The 16,715-nt window shown below is 38.1% G+C and overlaps 3 protein-coding genes across 4 annotated transcripts; all 3 read left to right on the plus strand.

Annotated features, from left to right (window-relative positions):
* The first annotated feature begins 807 nt into the window (after positions 1–807).
* LOC9310044 (26S protease regulatory subunit 8 homolog A) lies at positions 808–7,858 on the plus strand. 2 transcript variants are annotated; one of them, XM_021022243.1, is made up of 10 exons: positions 808–1,142; positions 1,731–1,828; positions 1,922–2,146; positions 2,262–2,324; positions 2,409–2,572; positions 2,937–3,093; positions 3,207–3,305; positions 3,524–3,634; positions 3,717–3,857; positions 7,658–7,858. In XM_021022243.1, exons 1-9 carry the CDS (start codon positions 941–943, stop codon positions 3,855–3,857), a joined length of 1,260 nt encoding a protein of 419 aa, XP_020877902.1. In that variant the 5' UTR covers positions 808–940; the 3' UTR covers positions 7,658–7,858. The 2 variants fall into 2 exon arrangements, with proteins under 2 accessions (XP_020877902.1, XP_002871914.1); XM_002871868.2 differs by lacking the exon at positions 7,658–7,858 and having other exon boundaries at positions 3,717–4,063.
* Positions 4,442–7,858, plus strand: LOC9307984 (26S protease regulatory subunit 8 homolog A). The gene is made up of 9 exons (XM_021022241.1): positions 4,442–4,765; positions 5,557–5,654; positions 5,737–5,961; positions 6,071–6,133; positions 6,218–6,381; positions 6,743–6,899; positions 7,015–7,113; positions 7,324–7,434; positions 7,517–7,858. Exons 1-9 carry the CDS (start codon positions 4,564–4,566, stop codon positions 7,655–7,657), a joined length of 1,260 nt encoding a protein of 419 aa, XP_020877900.1. The 5' UTR covers positions 4,442–4,563; the 3' UTR covers positions 7,658–7,858.
* Positions 7,859–8,935: 1,077 nt separating this feature from the next.
* LOC9307985 (GTP-binding nuclear protein Ran-1) lies at positions 8,936–10,451 on the plus strand. Its single transcript, XM_002871870.2, has 5 exons — positions 8,936–9,050; positions 9,198–9,267; positions 9,430–9,486; positions 9,579–9,696; positions 9,868–10,451. The coding sequence occupies exons 1-5, from the start codon at positions 9,048–9,050 to the stop codon at positions 10,283–10,285; spliced, it is 666 nt and encodes a 221-aa protein (XP_002871916.1). The 5' UTR covers positions 8,936–9,047; the 3' UTR covers positions 10,286–10,451.
* Positions 10,452–16,715: the final 6,264 nt, after the last annotated feature.

Below are 16,715 nucleotides of genomic sequence, written 5' to 3' on the forward strand. Positions count from 1 at the left end.
TAATTAAAAAGTTTCTTGATATGTTGAATTTTAAAATAACCACAAATTATTTGACCAAATAGTAATTTTTTATAAATAAAACGTAAATAACATTGTGAATTATATTTTAAAGAAAATGGTCGGTTTATCGAATATGAAAATGTTACCAATTCACTTCATTTGTCAATTCAAGTCCATTAAAACCCCCAATTCAATAACACCCCTTTAGTAACAAGGTTCGACAATCACCGGCCAAAAATTCATAACGTTGCAAATTTTAGCGTTAAAACTAGTATAAGATTTACGATATGTGCTAAACCAACACTTAAATAGACACAATAAATCCAAAATTTGAGTTACTGGGTAATGTTGAAACATGTTGTTGAACCATCAGGCATCAACTACCATAAAATGTTTTTCAAATCTTTTATCTAGTAATTAAAAATGTTTATGATGTGTATTATTAAGTAAAGGTTTTTTTTTTGTCGTCATATTAAGTAAAGGTTTAACGAACCTAAACACACAAAAAAAGTTATTATTCGGAGTGTTTCAAACTTTCAATTATCTGACTCGACGACTCTCTTCTTACCAATTCCAACGGCTTGACAAGCAGAACTTGTTATCTCTAAAATGGTTCCAACGGCTTAAATGGAGCTTAGCCACCAAAAGCACCAGGCCACCAAAAGCACCAGGCCCACCAGTTAGACGAAGCCTTTGAGAAAAACGTAGACTCGAGGTCAGACTCTAAATGAACTAGAAGGTTACGACACAAAAAAAGAATATTTCTATTGTTGAGTTAATTTCCTTTTTATCCTTTTTATTCATTTAGGTGAAATAATAATGCTTTGCGTGAGGGTTTCTGAGATTCTGATCGAAGAAAATTAATCTCTCTCTCCTTCTTCTTCTTCTTCTTCTTACTAGAGATCTCTGTCTTGGATAATTTGCTGCTATCACTGAGAAAATGGCAGCCGTAGAAGTTGATTCGAGGCGTCCTGAGACAGCGATGGAAGAAACCTGTAACGTGAAAGGAGCGGCGGCGAAACAAGGGGAAGGGCTTAAGCAGTACTATCTCCAGCACATCCATGAGCTCCAGCGCCAGCTCCGTCAGAAGACTAATAACCTCAATCGCCTTGAAGCTCAGAGGAATGAACTCAATTCCAGAGGTCTCTTCTTCCTTCTTTAACCCTAATTTCTCTGCAAAATTGGATCTTTTGATCATCCTCTTGTGTTTAGTAATCTCAGATCATGTACTAGGGTTTTCGATTTCGTTCTCCTTGGAGCTGAGTGCTTTCAAATTTCAAAATTGATGTGGTGATTGTCATAGGGATTGAGGGTTTCAAATCTCGACGTGATTGGGTGATGAAGTTGTGTTTTTTTGAGCCTTGATTTTTAGCAACATTAACTTACCTTGTTTAGATTTCTTGATTCTGTCTTATTGTTGATTCATTAGCAAAGTATGTGAGCTATCAACTGCAAAAAGAGTTGTTTTATGCGAATGTTTATATGGAAAGTGCATAGCTTTTTTCAGGAAATCCTAGTTCTTTCTTCACTCTCTTAATTGAGTAATATATACTCATGGAAGGAGTTCATATAAAGAGTCATTTCCACCAATCCATGATTTTTAAAGTTATAGAACAGCCTCTGTTGTCATCATATTTATGCTTGAACGTTTTCTAACTAGTCTTTATAATTTGTAGTTAATTCTGAATCTCAAACCTCTATGACACTGTAATTCTTTCTAAATTGAACAGTAAGAATGCTCAGAGAAGAGTTGCAGCTGCTTCAAGAACCTGGGTCCTATGTGGGTGAAGTGGTAAAAGTGATGGGAAAAAACAAGGTCTTGGTTAAGGTATGAATCTTTTTATTATATTTTTTAGGATTAACCTGGCTTTATATTTCTCGGAACATAGTTGTCAATAACGCTTACACTCCCATTTTCCAGGTTCATCCAGAGGGGAAGTATGTTGTTGATATTGACAAAAGTATAGATATAACAAAAATCACTCCATCAACGAGAGTTGCTCTTCGTAATGATAGCTATGTTCTCCACCTGGTCTTGCCAAGTAAAGTAGATCCGCTGGTTAACCTTATGAAAGTTGAAAAGGTTCCAGACTCCACATATGACATGATTGGTGGTCTTGACCAGCAAATTAAGGAAATAAAGGAGGTATGCCTAGTGAAAGAAAAAACAAAACTAAATGTCACTTTTTTATCGGCTATCCCCTCTGTTGTTCCATCCTTTTAATGTTTATATAACATCTGTATCTTTTCTGGTTTATCAGGTCATTGAGCTGCCAATCAAGCATCCTGAATTGTTTGAGTCTCTTGGAATTGCGCAGCCAAAGGTACACTTGAATTTCAAAGCTTCTTCTCTATTTTGTGATGCTGCTAAATGGATTAGAAATAGTTTTAATTCCCTCTCTTTCTAGGGTGTGTTGTTATATGGTCCACCTGGAACTGGGAAGACACTTTTGGCTCGGGCTGTTGCACATCACACTGACTGTACTTTCATCAGAGTTTCTGGTTCAGAGCTGGTCCAGAAATACATTGGAGAAGGTTCTAGGATGGTCAGAGAACTTTTTGTGATGGCAAGGTTTGTATATCCTAGTCCCTATTTGAAATTTCAAGCATGGTAATAGTAATTGGTAGGAAAAAATGGAACTGTTGATAAGATACATCTTTTATCATGTCCGTCATTAGTAGCTGAAATGGACATGTGATGTTGAGTTAAACGAGGAATGTGTTCTTTGTTGCTATTGGAATATGGTTCCGCCGTTTAGACAATCTCAAGGATAAATATTGTTCTATAAAGTATTCGTTCTCATAAGGCCTAGCATTTAGGCCACAGTATGAAGTATCATGTATGGAGCCGACTACGAATAGATGAGATGATTGTGTTGAAAAGACTTTTTCCCAGTTGGCTTACCTTTCTAGTGGCACCGGTTTGTGGTTTTCAGGGAGCATGCACCATCAATCATCTTCATGGATGAAATCGATAGTATTGGGTCTGCTCGTATGGAATCTGGAAGTGGAAATGGTGACAGTGAGGTGCAAAGGACTATGCTTGAGCTTCTCAATCAACTTGATGGATTCGAAGCGTCAAACAAAATCAAGGTACGTGTCAAGTTGTAAAGGAAAAAAACAATGAAGGTGAATAGGATGAGTCTATGTTATTGTAGTCTGAATTTGCCGGCGTACTCATTTATTCTCTTAAATGACTGTTGCAGGTTTTGATGGCAACAAATCGTATTGATATTCTGGATCAAGCTCTTCTCAGGCCTGGAAGGATTGATAGGAAAATTGAATTCCCTAATCCTAATGAAGAGGTAGTGCTTTTAGAAAATGATATTAGAAGTAACTTTAACTGTGAGGTAGCAACTTTGCTCTGTTGCTTTAGGTGATATGAGTACAGAATTTTGTCAAAGTAGGCTCCGTATTTAGTATTTAGACTATCATTTGCTGCATAAAATACTTTCTTTATCTCCATGCTCATTGAGTAAGGCAGGACGGTTTGGCTAATGTATGTTTCTAAATTGTGTTGCAGTCACGTTTTGATATCTTAAAGATACACTCGAGGAAAATGAATTTGATGCGTGGAATCGATCTGAAAAAGATTGCAGAGAAGATGAATGGTGCTTCAGGTGCTGAGCTGAAGGTAAAATGTTTCTATTCATCTGCTTCTCTTTTACTCTCTCTACTGTTTGCCTCTGTCATATGTTTTTGGTTATTACGGTCAGGCTGTGTGCACGGAGGCAGGCATGTTTGCGCTACGTGAGAGGAGAGTTCACGTGACACAAGAAGACTTTGAGATGGCGGTGGCGAAGGTAATGAAGAAAGACACAGAGAAGAACATGTCTCTGCGTAAGCTCTGGAAGTAGGAATCTCGTTGTTGTGTAATTTCAAGTCAATGGAAAGGCGCAGTTTCATTTCAGACCTGAGAAATTAGAGTTTCTTTACTTTACTGTTTGTTGTTTGGTTCTGAAACCTTTTTTTCGGTTGGCTCATTAAACATTTAAAAACAAAGTTTTTACTACCTAAACACGAGTTTATCTAAATGGTCTTTAAGCAGAGCATTCAGATTTTATAGTTTTTCTTGTCCAAATCAGTCATGTTCGATTAGAGAGAAAAGCCTATAATGTTGTATCTCCTGTCTCCTGAGTCCTGAGTCCTGATACGAAGAAAGACTTAGCAGTTAGCACAACCCAGACTGTCTAATGAATTTGCCAATTTGGTTTATTCGGTGTGGTTTAGTTCGGTTACCCAATAAAGTTTTGGTATAGGCTCTAATTGTGGTTTTGGAATATAACAAAACCAAACGGCTGATGAATATTCGGTTAATTTTGGGTCGTTTCGGTTTTCCAATTGCGGTATTTTGTGTCGACCCCAAATTTTTTTTTTCCGTCAAAGAAATAAAATTAAATTGAACTTAAAAAAAAAAGATGTCTTGTTGGATAATCCAAGGTTCTGTTCTATATAGTAGGGTTTATTTGCTAATGATCTTGGTCTCTGTGATCTATCTTTGAATCTCAAAAGCATACTAGAGAGAGAGATCTGTTTCGATAATTTGCTGCAATCACCTTGTTAATGGCGGCCGTAGGAGTGGAGGCGAGGCCTCCTGTGACAGCGATGGAGGAAACCTGCAACGTTAAGGGTGCGGCGGCGAAACAAGGAGAAGGGCTCAAGCAGTATTATCTCCAGCATATCCATGAGCTCCAGCGTCTGCTCCGCCAAAAGACGAACAACCTTAATCGCCTTGAAGCTCAGAGGAATGAACTCAATTCTAGAGGTGTCTTTTTCCTTCCTTAACTCTAATTTCTCTGCAAAATCGGATCTTTTGGTCATCTGCTTGGTTTAGTAATTTCGGACTCCATGTTAGGGCTTTTGATTTCGTTCTCCTTGGAGCTGGGTGCTGTAAATTTCTAAATTGTTGTGGTGATTGCTAGGATTGAGAGTTTCCGATCTGGAAGTGGTTGGGTGGCGATAGGATCTTTTCCAGTATTGGATCTAAACCACGCTTCCATTATGTTGAGCCTTGATTTTTAGCATCACTTAGTTACCTTATTCAGATTTGTCGACTCTGTTTGTGTTGAGTATGTATCAGCTTCTTCAATAGTTGATACTTTAGCAAAGTATGTAGCGAATGTGGTGAGGATGAGACAGAATTGATAGAATCGTGGTATACTGCAGAGCTATGAATTTCTTGTTTGGAACATGTTTAGGAATATATTTGAGTGCCATATTTTGACTTCTTATCAACTGCAAAAGAAAAAGTTAATCATGTGGAAAATTCGTGGCTGTTAGTATTGCTACATTGGTAGTTCGACTATGACCTTTTCTTGAAATCCTAGTTCTTTCTTAACTGTCTTAATTGAGTAAATATACACTAACGGAAGGAGTCATTTACTCTAATCCATGATTTTACTTTTTAGTAACACATTTAATATAGAACTGCCTTAGTGTCCATATTCTTGTCATCACGATCATGATCACATTTATACTTTAACCCCTTCTTATCAGTCTTTATAGTATGTAGTTAATTCTAAATTTTAACCCTCGTTGTCATTCTAAACTGAACAGTACGAATGCTCAGAGAAGAGTTGCAACTACTTCAAGAACCTGGGTCCTATGTGGGCGAAGTGGTAAAAGTGATGGGAAAAAACAAGGTCTTGGTTAAGGTATGAATCTTTATATCGTATTATATAGGCTTAAATTGGTTTTGAATTGTTTGCAATCGTAATTTATACTCCCATGTTTCAGGTTCATCCAGAGGGGAAGTATGTTGTCGATATTGACAAAAGTATAGACATAACGAAACTCACTCCATCAACGAGAGTTGCTCTCCGTAATGATAGCTATGTTCTCCACCTGGTTCTGCCAAGTAAGGTTGATCCCTTGGTTAACCTTATGAAAGTTGAGAAGGTTCCAGACTCCACATATGACATGATTGGTGGTCTTGACCAGCAAATCAAGGAAATAAAGGAGGTATGCCTAGTGAAAGAAAAAACAAAACTAAATGACACTGATTTATCCCCTCTGTTGTTTCATGCTTTTAAATTTTATAGTAATATCTATATCTTTATTTGTTTATCAGGTCATTGAGCTGCCAATCAAGCATCCTGAATTGTTTGAGTCTCTTGGAATTGCGCAGCCAAAGGTACCCTTAAATTTCAAAGCTTCTTCTCTATATTGTGACGATGCTAAGTGGATTAGAAATAATTGCATCTCCCTCTCTTGCTAGGGTGTGTTGTTATACGGTCCACCTGGAACTGGGAAGACCCTACTGGCTCGGGCTGTGGCACATCACACGGACTGTACTTTCATCAGAGTTTCTGGATCCGAGCTGGTACAGAAATACATTGGAGAAGGTTCTAGAATGGTCAGAGAACTTTTTGTGATGGCAAGGTTTGTATATGCTAATCCCTTATTTGATATTTCAAGCATGGTAATATTTGTTGGTTGGAAAAGATGGAACTGTTTAACAAGATAGATTTTTTACATGTCCGTGCTTAGTAGCTGAAGTGGACATGTGAAATTAAATAAACTGAGTAAAGTGTTCTCTGTTTCTACTATGAATATGGTTTCAACATGTAGATGATCTCAAGGATGATTATCTTTACAAGTATTCTCTGTCAGGATGCCTAGCATTTAGGCCACAGTACAAATATTTGTAATGAGCAAAGTACACATAGATGAAATGATTGTGTTGAAAAATATTTTTTCCAGCTGGCTTACCTTTTTAGTACCGCTGGCTTATGGTTTTCAGGGAGCATGCACCATCAATCATCTTCATGGATGAAATCGATAGTATCGGGTCTGCTCGTATGGAATCTGGAAGTGGAAATGGCGACAGTGAGGTTCAAAGGACTATGCTTGAGCTTCTCAATCAACTTGACGGATTCGAAGCGTCAAACAAAATCAAGGTACGCATTAAGTTGTGAAGGAAAAAATAATCATGAAGCTGAAAAGGATGGTCTGTGGTATTGTAGTCTGAATTTTGCAGACAAACTTGTTAATTCTCTTGATTGACTGTTACAGGTTCTGATGGCGACAAATCGTATTGATATTCTGGATCAAGCTCTTCTTAGGCCTGGAAGGATTGATAGGAAAATTGAATTCCCTAATCCTAATGAAGAGGTAATGCTTGTGTTTCTTAGGAAATGAGGTAGCAACTTTGCTTTGTTGTTTTTGGTGAAACGAATGCGAATTTCTTCTAAGGTGGCACCTTATTTAGTAGTTTAACTTTCATTTGCTGCATAAAATACTTTTTTTAGCTCCATACTCATTATTGTAACCAAAGTGAGGCAGGACAGTTTGACTTATGTATGTTTCCAAAATGTGTTGCAGTCACGTTTTGATATCTTGAAGATTCACTCGAGGAAAATGAATTTGATGCGTGGAATCGATCTGAAAAAGATTGCAGAGAAGATGAATGGTGCTTCAGGTGCTGAGCTGAAGGTAAAGTGTTACTATTCCTCTGCTTCTCTCTTGCTCTCTCCACAATTTGTCTCTCTCATATGATTTTGGTTATTACGGTCAGGCTGTGTGCACGGAGGCGGGCATGTTTGCGCTGCGGGAGAGGAGAGTGCACGTGACACAGGAAGACTTTGAGATGGCGGTGGCCAAGGTAATGAAGAAAGACACAGAGAAGAACATGTCTCTGCGTAAGCTCTGGAAGTAGGAATCTCATTGTATGTACTCAACTCTAAAGAAGAGCAAAGGATTGAATTCATTTAGGTTTCCTTTACTGTCTGTGGTTCTTTCTGAAACCTTTTCGGTTGGCGCTTTAAGCTCTTCGAAACAAAGTTTGTACACTAGTTTATATTCAAATGGTGGTTCAGCATAACAGCTTCCATTTAACCAAGCTTACATTTACCTTTTAGAATTTATTCTTCTCCAAGATTGTTTGACAAAATAATCGTCATCGCTTTGTACCTGAGCTTCACCACCATCATTTCCGTCGACACCAGCTTCATTATCATTAACCGCACCGGCTAAATTTTAGATCTCTCGTTACAATTACCCCTTGTTAGAAAGCCTTTGAGTGAACAGAATTGACTGATGGCGAGCAAACTAAATATGTGTGTACTTCGATTTATAGACAGTGGTGGTAAGAAACTAACTAAAAGAAAATACCTATAGAAAAAAAAGTGCTTATTTTATGAGAGTGAACAAAAAAAAATACTGCTAAAAATAGCAGTTATAAGAAAATCATGAAATATGTAAGAAATTACAATATAGTACACTTCGTACATAGGTTGGTAATATGGTAAGTAATGACTGATTTGTAATGTATACTCCCTCCGTTTCGTTTTAGTTGTCGTTTAAGGTTTTTTCACACAAATTAAGAAAAACATTAAATTTTCTGTTTTAACCTTTATTAACATATTTTATAAAAAATTCATTGGCCGAAACATTAAAACAGTAGGGATAAAACTGGAATTTTCACAAAACATTTGCATCGAAAACCTAAAACGACAACTATTATGAAACAAATTTTAATTCTAAAACGACAAATAAAACGAAACGGAGGGAGTATTAATTTGTGAAATATTTTTTTGGTATCTTACAATTAATTCAAGAATTCAATTCCATAAATAATTTTAAAACTATCCGTTATGATTTATGAACAATAATTAATCATTATTGGTGACAAAATGAGGTACCGTACAAATATGATAAAGAAAATAATTTATTTATTTTGTCAAAACCAACCTGTATATAATGAATTTAAATTTCGAATTTGCTAATGGGAAATCTTACATTTTTGTTGAAAAAAGGAAAAATCAATGCCGATGAATGAGTACGCGTGGACCTAAAGCTAGAAAAAGATCCAACGGTGGAGAAAGCTGCGTTAAAATTGCAGAAGAACGAAAAAGAAAGAATCCAACGGTCAATAGTGTAGCGTCAACTCAAAGCCAAACCCTCCCAAATTTCGCTTTTAAAAACCCCAATCTCTCTCTCTCTCTCTCTCTCTCTCTCCACCTTCAATCTCCCTCTCGCCGTTTCGCTTCGCTTCTTAACACCTCCGCCTGAATTAGCTCTCCTCTCTCGTTCTCAATTCCGAAAACATGGTAATTGTTCTCTTCGCTTTTACCGATTTCTTCGTCTGTGTACCATCAGATTGCGTTTCTTGATCTAGGATTATCAACGTCTCAGATCTCACGATCGATGTTTCTATGCTCTTGTCTTCTAAACTCGGTGTGGATTATTTTTTTCAGGCTCTACCTAACCAGCAAACCGTAGATTATCCAAGCTTCAAGCTCGTCATTGTTGGTGATGGAGGCACAGGTACTCTTCGCCGTCATTATCCCTGAAACGCAATTGAACTTTTGATGAGATTCTTTTATAATCAGCACTGTTGTTTCCAGTGGCTCTATTGATGTTTTTTAAGTATGGTAATGTGTACGATTGCTTTTGCTTAACTAATGATTGCTTTTGGTGGTGTTACAGGGAAGACTACTTTTGTGAAGAGACATCTTACTGGGGAGTTTGAGAAGAAGTATGAACGTAAGTATTGCTTGTGGATGGATACACAATTTCTATTCTTCATGTGCCTTAACTGATTCTGATGGTCGAGTCCAAATCTTGTTTTGTTGCAGCTACTATTGGTGTGGAGGTTCATCCATTAGATTTCTTCACAAACTGTGGCAAGATCCGTTTTTACTGCTGGGACACTGCTGGACAAGAGAAATTTGGTGGCCTCAGGGATGGATACTAGTAAGTATACCTATATCCATTGATATGTTTGTGTGTATAGTCAATATAGAGTATGCATAGTTTGGATTAGCTCTCGCTAGGGTTTGAAATTGGCTACTGATTAACCTGGAAAAATGTGTATAGGACTGTTATTTTGATATTCCATCTGGCTAATCTTTGATTTTCTTTCAGCATTCATGGTCAATGTGCCATAATAATGTTTGACGTCACAGCAAGGCTCACATACAAGAACGTTCCGACATGGCACCGTGATCTCTGCAGGGTGTGTGAAAACATCCCGATTGTTCTGTGTGGGAACAAAGTTGATGTGAAGAACAGGCAAGTGAAGGCAAAGCAGGTGACATTCCACAGGAAGAAGAATCTGCAGTACTATGAGATATCGGCAAAGAGCAACTACAACTTTGAGAAGCCCTTCTTGTACCTTGCTAGAAAACTGGCTGGGGACCAAAACCTTCACTTTGTGGAGACACCAGCTCTTGCTCCACCAGAGGTTCACATTGACATTGCTGATCAGCAGAAGAACGAAGCCGAGCTCTTACAGGCGGCAGCCCAGCCACTCCCTGATGACGATGATGATGTCTTTGAGTAAATCTTCTAAATGTCTGCTGTGGGAAGCTCTAGCTTGTTCCTTTTGGTGTTTTCTCTATGTTTGTTTTGGTGTTACATATAAATCAATCGAGTCTTTCTTATAACAAAAATTAGGGAAATATTTTTGGATGGTTCTGTTGGTATCCAATGAAAATATTAAGAATCAAGTGGGAAGAATAGAGATGAACATGATGAAGAATAAAGAGAAAGATGATTGATTTTTGATGAGATAAAAGTTACAAATGATTTGCGGCTGCACACGGTTTATATAGGGAGCTCACTAGGTCTAGATGGGTATGCACATAACCTTAAAAGCATCCTCATTCAGCCTAGTGAGTCACCGTGCGCTTTTGCCACTTTCCAGCTCATGACAACGGTCATATACAACACGACAAGGCCGTACACGCGCTTAGCACCCATCCGGATAAGGTTGGTCTTCTTCGCGCGTCCGTACGGTCCAAGATGACCGTTGCCTTTCTTTCTCTTATTCAAACTAGTTACTTGCATAATATAAGAAACCCATTTCACTCTTAACTATTACTTAGTTAGAATAAAATGTCTTCTTGATCAATACTCCTCCTCAAGTTTATACTACAATATTCATTGTTATAAACTTGACACTTATGCGAGTGACCTCGTTAAAAAAAAACCTAAGATTGGAAAACCACGTGGGACAAAACCAATCTTAGGGAAAAAGAGTATCACTGACATAAGTAGGGAAGTTCTCTCAAGGGTGTGTGAGGTCTACAAGCCCAAGTTTGCCATGAATAAACTCGCAAAGTTGGGTACTTGCTGCCTTGGTAAAGATATCGGCCAATTGGTCCGAACTCTCAGTGTAACAAGGTAAGATAGTACCATCTTCGATCTTCTCTCTAGTCTTGTGGCAGTCTATCTCCACATGCTTGGTTCTCTCGTGAAACACCGGGTTGTTGGCGATGTGAATAGCCGCTTGGTTATCGCAATGAAATGTGATGGGCGTCTTTTGCTCTATCCCAAAGTCTTTAAGAAGCGCCTTTAACCATGTCAACTCATTTGTAAGCTTCTTCATAGCTCTATATTCCGCTTCAGCACTTGAACATGACACCACCTTTTGCTTCTTTGACTTCCAAGTCACTAAGTTTCCCCCAATGAAGGTGCAAAAGCCGGTTGTCGAGTGTCTATCATTACGATCTCCACCATAGTCCGCATCACAATACCCAACTATCTCCGTGCTTGAGTTCTTTCCCATCCAAATGCCTTGGCCGGGGCTCCCTTTGAGATACTTTAGAATCCTACCTACCATACTCCAATGGTACACCGTGGACTCTTTCATGTGTTGACTCACCTGATTCACTGCAAAAGAGATATCAGGCCGAGTGTAAGTCAAATAGAACAACTTACCCACAAGTCTTCTATATTGCTCCGGGCAATGATATGGTCTATCATCCTTCTCCCCCTTTCGATTGACCTTATATCCTGGCTCTAATGGTGTTGAAACCGGTTTGGCTCCAAGCTTTCCCGTAAGTTTTAGAAGATCGAGTGTGTATTTCCTTTGTGAGAGAAACAGACCCTCCGGTGATCTACATACTTCGATACCTAAAAAATATTTCAACACACCAAGATCTTTAATGTCAAAAGCATTGTGTAAAGAGGTTTTGATAGACTTAATACCTTCCTTGTTACTCCCCGAGATGATCAAGTCATCAACATAGATTAAGACAACTACAATGCCTTGATCATTTTGGAGAGTAAACAAGGTGTGATCGGATTCTGACTTCTTGAATCCATTAGCCTTTAACGTGGAGCTTAGCTTGTGGTACCAAGCTCTTGGAGATTGCTTTAGACCATATATAGCTTTGCGGAGTCTTAACACTTTTCCCGAGGCTACCAAGTTCTCTAAACCCGGAGGAGGAGTCATATAGACTTCTTCTTCTAGCTCTCCTTGTAGAAATGCGTTCTTAACATCCATTTGCCATAATTCCCAATCCAAGTTAACAGCCAAAGAGAGAACCACTTTCACCGTATGTTGCTTAGCTACCGGAGCAAATGTCTCTCGATAATCATCACCATATGTTTGTGTAAACCCTCTTGCCACTAATCTTGCCTTGTATCTTTCTATATCTCCATTACTCTTGTACTTAATAGTAAACACCCATTTCGAACTCACACACTTCTTGCCTTGTGGTAGCTCTTCTTCGTCCCATGTATGATTTCTTAACATAGCTTGTACCTCATAATCCACCGCATTGTCCCATTCCTTGATTCCCTTAGCTTCCTCATATCTTTGTGGGACAAACTCCACATCTAGCTTGCTAAGGAAAGCCTTATGTTCTTCGGGAAGAAGGTCAATCGAACATGTCGCTTGAATTGGATGAGCCACGGCTTGACAATTGTAGTACACTCTAGTATTCTTCCAATTAGATGGAGATTTCTTCTCTCTCATGCTCTTTCTTGGATTCTCTCTAGTGTAGATAGGATCTTGTGTTGCTTGTGGAGCTTGTGGAGCTTGATATGTCTCATCATCGCTTGAAGATTCAATGACCTCCCCTTCATTAGATGGATTCTCTTCTACCACTTCTTCACTAGACCTTTCTTCTCTACCAATCCCTTGTTGATTATCCGAAGCTTCTTGTGATATGTCATTACCCCTCTCTTGAGCTATGTCATTACCACTCTCTTGAGCTTCAATAGTACTATCATTTGGTATGGCTTCTCTTTCTTCTTGCCGAGAACATCCATTACTCAAATGTTCAAGAATATGCCTAAGACTTCTAGCTCTATCCGAAGTTGAATTTGGTAAGTCTTTCACACCTTCCCAACTCTTCTCTCCGAAATAAGCCTCATCTTCCATGAACTTTACATCCCTAGATACATAGTACCTATTCATGACCGGATCATAGCACTTATAGCCTCTTTGCGTTGTTGAGTATCCAATGAATACACACTTAGTGCTTTTGGGCTCTAGCTTGTTCCTCAAGTCACCTGGGATAAAAACAAAACACACACTTCCGAATATCTTTAAATGATCAATGCTAGGACTTTGGTTATTCAAAACTTGAAAAGGAGATTGATCATTAAGGATACGGGTTGGTATTCGGTTTATGAGATAACATGAAGTTAACACGACATCTCCCCAAAACTGCTTTGGCATGTGTTTCTCAAACAACATAGCTCTTGCCACCTCCATTAGATGTCTATTCTTCCTTTCGCCAACACCATTTTGTTGAGGGTTGTATGGACAGCTTGTTTGGTGTAGAATTCCACATTTTTCCAAGTGTGTTTTGAGCTTAGTGCTTGTGTATTCATTCTCCTCCATTGTCTGTTCTAAGGATCTTAATCTTGGCATCAAAGTGATTAGTCACATAATTTTGGAAGTTTATAAATGCATCATAAACTCTATCTTTAGATGGAAGCAAGGTTACCCAAGTATACTTTGATTTCTCATCTATAAATGTGACAAAATATTTATGATTATCTCTAGATGCACAAGGTGAGATCCAAACATCCGAATGCACAAGATCAAAGCATTTTTCATAAATAGTATTCGATTTAGGAAAGACTACTTTACAATGTTTTCCTAAGATGCATGCTTCACATTTAGCACAATCATAAGAAAAACCCGGTAAAAGCAAATTCAAAGCTCTAGAATGAGGGTGACCAAGTCTATTGTGCCATAAAACAACCGAAGTTTTAACATTGTTTGCAATCATAGAAGAAGCAACATTATTAGAGATAGAGTTAAGAGAAGTGTCTTCAAGCACGTAGAGATCATCTTTAGTGCCACCTTGTCCGAACACATTACCACTCTTAATATCCTGCAATTTCACATCATTAGGACTAAAAATAGCAAGGCAATTTAAATCTCTAGTAGTCTTCTTAACTGAGAGCAAATTCGAAGTAAACTTAGGCATATAAAAGGCACTAGACCGTTTACTAAATAGGTTTATACTACATATTCCTTCAATCGGCACATTATGACCATTCGCAACTTTAACACTCCCTAAAGCCGGTTTAATGTTCTCTAACAACTTAGGATTACTTATCATATGGTGAGAAGCTCATGAGTCTAATACTAATGACTTTGAATCATAAGAATTAGAAGTAAAGAGAGAGGTACCGCCGGGACTGAATTTAGATGCGATGGAGTGAATGAGAGCTTCGAGGTCCGCCTTGTTCATCACAATGGTTTCTTGACTTTGAGAAGATGATCCACATCCCTTATCTTGAATCGTGGCTTGCAACGCCTTCTCTTGTTGACCATACTGAACCATAGCCCTCTCTTTATTCTCTTGTCCACCGTCACTCGCATTAGCCACATTCGCCTTCGACTTAAGGTTCTTGAACTTCTCCGGCTTCAAATGGGGGTGTAGAATCCAGCAATCTTCTTTGGTATGACCCTTCTTGTTACAGTGATCACAAACCGATGCCTTCTTGTCCTTGTGTTTCACGAACCCCGCCTTGTTTGCCGTAGGTAGATTTTCGCCTTTAGTGCCGAATAGTCCTTGTGACCCAAACTCTTTTTGTATCTTTGCACACACTTGCTCCAAGGTAGGAATCTTGTCATCCCTCAGAATGTGTTGAATCACATCTTTGTAAGTAGGGTTAAGTGTCATCAACAACCCGAAGACACGGTCTTGCTCTCGGCGATCTGTAAGTGTTGTGGCTTCGGTGGTGAATGGCCTTAGCATCTCTAGTTCAGCAACTAGAGACCTATACTTCCCAAAATGAGCATTGAAATCGTTGTCTTCTTGACTTAGGCTTCCGAGAGTCTTCTTGAGCTCATATACCCTTGTCAAGTTTGACTCGTTACCGAATACATTAGCAAGTGTATCCCATAGTTCTTTAGATGTCTCGCAATAAGAGTACCCTTCCAAGAGTGAAGCCTCAAGAGAGAAATGGAGAGCACTCTGAACCGTCAAGTCTTCTTGCGTCCAAGTCTCTTTGACCAAGCTTTCTTCCAAAGCTTTCGCTTCTTCATAGGTAGACTCAATGTATTTTGTGAGCCTTCTCCCACCCAATACATTTGTCGTTGTTCTCTTCCATAAGAGATAGTTGTTTCCACTCAAAACAACCAGAAATTTCAGATCTTTGTAAGCCTTGCTCACGTCTTGAACCACAAGTGCCATCTTGTAAGAGTAAAGATTCGATTTTGAACCGTTCAAAACTCAAATCCGAGATAAAGCTTCAACCTTTAGTGATAAAGCTTCAACCTTTAGTTATGAACCCAACCTGAACTACTTAGAAAACCTTTGAACCGCTTCAAAGATACCCTAACTCTTATCAATGGAATCCTCACCAAAGATTTTAAGAAACTCTACCCCAAGAAATCGCTAAGCAAAACCCAGAAATAAAATGACACCCGATATCGCACACCAAAGATTAGAACTCAAAGAAGAAGAATCGAAAAGCTAAGATTAAAAGAGAAAAGATTTAAGAACCGAACGCTCTGATACCATGAAAAAATTAAGAATCAAGTGGGAAGAATAGAGATGAACATGATGGAGAATAAAGAGAAAGATGATTGATTTTTGATGAGATAAAAGTTAAAAATGATTTGCGGCTGCACACGGTTTATATAGGGAGCTCACTAGGTCTAGACGGGTATGCACATAACCTTAAAAGCATCCTCATTCAGCCTAGTGAGTCACCGTGCGCTTTTGCCACTTTCCAGCTCATGACAACGGTCATATACAACACGACAAGGCCGTACACGCGCTTAGCACCCATCCGGATAAGGGTGGTCTTCTTCGCGCGTCCGTACGGTCCAAGATGACCGTTGCCTTTCTTTCTCTTATTCAAACTAGTTACTTGCATAATAAGAAACCCATTTCACTCTTAACTATTACTTAGTTAGAATAAAATGTCTTCTTGATCAATATCCAAAGCTAAGTTGTTTCTTCCCAAGAATATGAGGTGATTGGAAAATGGGTTGGCTGATTTTTCAGTCCTATACTAATTGCAATTTCAACTTTTCAACCCAAACTTTTTGTCTCTGAAAAAACCACCATAAAAAACTTTAATCTCAATAAAACTACACGTACTTTCGGATTTGTTCTTAAAACTACGCCTCCAATTGAACCGATCAGTTAACCGGTAATATCTAATCCGGTTTGATTTACCCAGAATTTTGACCAAAGTTAATCAATTTTGACTCCATTTTAACCCAATTTTGATCCAAAAACAAATATAAAAGAAAACAAATGTCTTCTCTATAAATAAAATTATTATTTTTATTTATTTATTTTTAATAAACAAATAAAAATAATAAATTAATTTTACCAAAAAAATAATATACCACAAAATAATATGAAAGTATACCACAAAATAATATGAAAGTATACCAGAAAAAAATATATATAACAAATTTTTGGTCTATACTTTTGTTTATATAACAAAATATACAACAACAAAAAATATACCAAAATAGACCACAAATTTTTTTTGTGCTATAT

The sequence above is a fragment of the Arabidopsis lyrata genome, assembly GCF_000004255.2.
Source record: "Arabidopsis lyrata subsp. lyrata unplaced genomic scaffold ARALYscaffold_6, whole genome shotgun sequence".
Taxonomy (NCBI): domain Eukaryota; kingdom Viridiplantae; phylum Streptophyta; class Magnoliopsida; order Brassicales; family Brassicaceae; genus Arabidopsis; species Arabidopsis lyrata.

Bases quoted from the DNA above. Each gene is read 5' to 3' on its own strand.
- LOC9310044 (XM_021022243.1), top strand. From the start codon at position 941: ATGGCAGCCGTAGAAGTTGATTCGAGGCGTCCTGAGACAGCGATGGAA. The intron at 2,325-2,408 runs GTACACTTGAAT...CTCTCTTTCTAG, and splicing joins TTGGAATTGCGCAGCCAAAG to GGTGTGTTGTTATATGGTCC. The intron at 3,094-3,206 runs GTACGTGTCAAG...TGACTGTTGCAG, and splicing joins AAGCGTCAAACAAAATCAAG to GTTTTGATGGCAACAAATCG.
- LOC9307985 (XM_002871870.2), top strand. The intron at 9,268-9,429 runs GTACTCTTCGCC...GTGGTGTTACAG, and splicing joins TGTTGGTGATGGAGGCACAG to GGAAGACTACTTTTGTGAAG. The intron at 9,487-9,578 runs GTAAGTATTGCT...GTTTTGTTGCAG, and splicing joins GTTTGAGAAGAAGTATGAAC to CTACTATTGGTGTGGAGGTT.
- LOC9307984 (XM_021022241.1), top strand. From the start codon at position 4,564: ATGGCGGCCGTAGGAGTGGAGGCGAGGCCTCCTGTGACAGCGATGGAG. The intron at 6,134-6,217 runs GTACCCTTAAAT...CTCTCTTGCTAG, and splicing joins TTGGAATTGCGCAGCCAAAG to GGTGTGTTGTTATACGGTCC. The intron at 6,900-7,014 runs GTACGCATTAAG...TGACTGTTACAG, and splicing joins AAGCGTCAAACAAAATCAAG to GTTCTGATGGCGACAAATCG.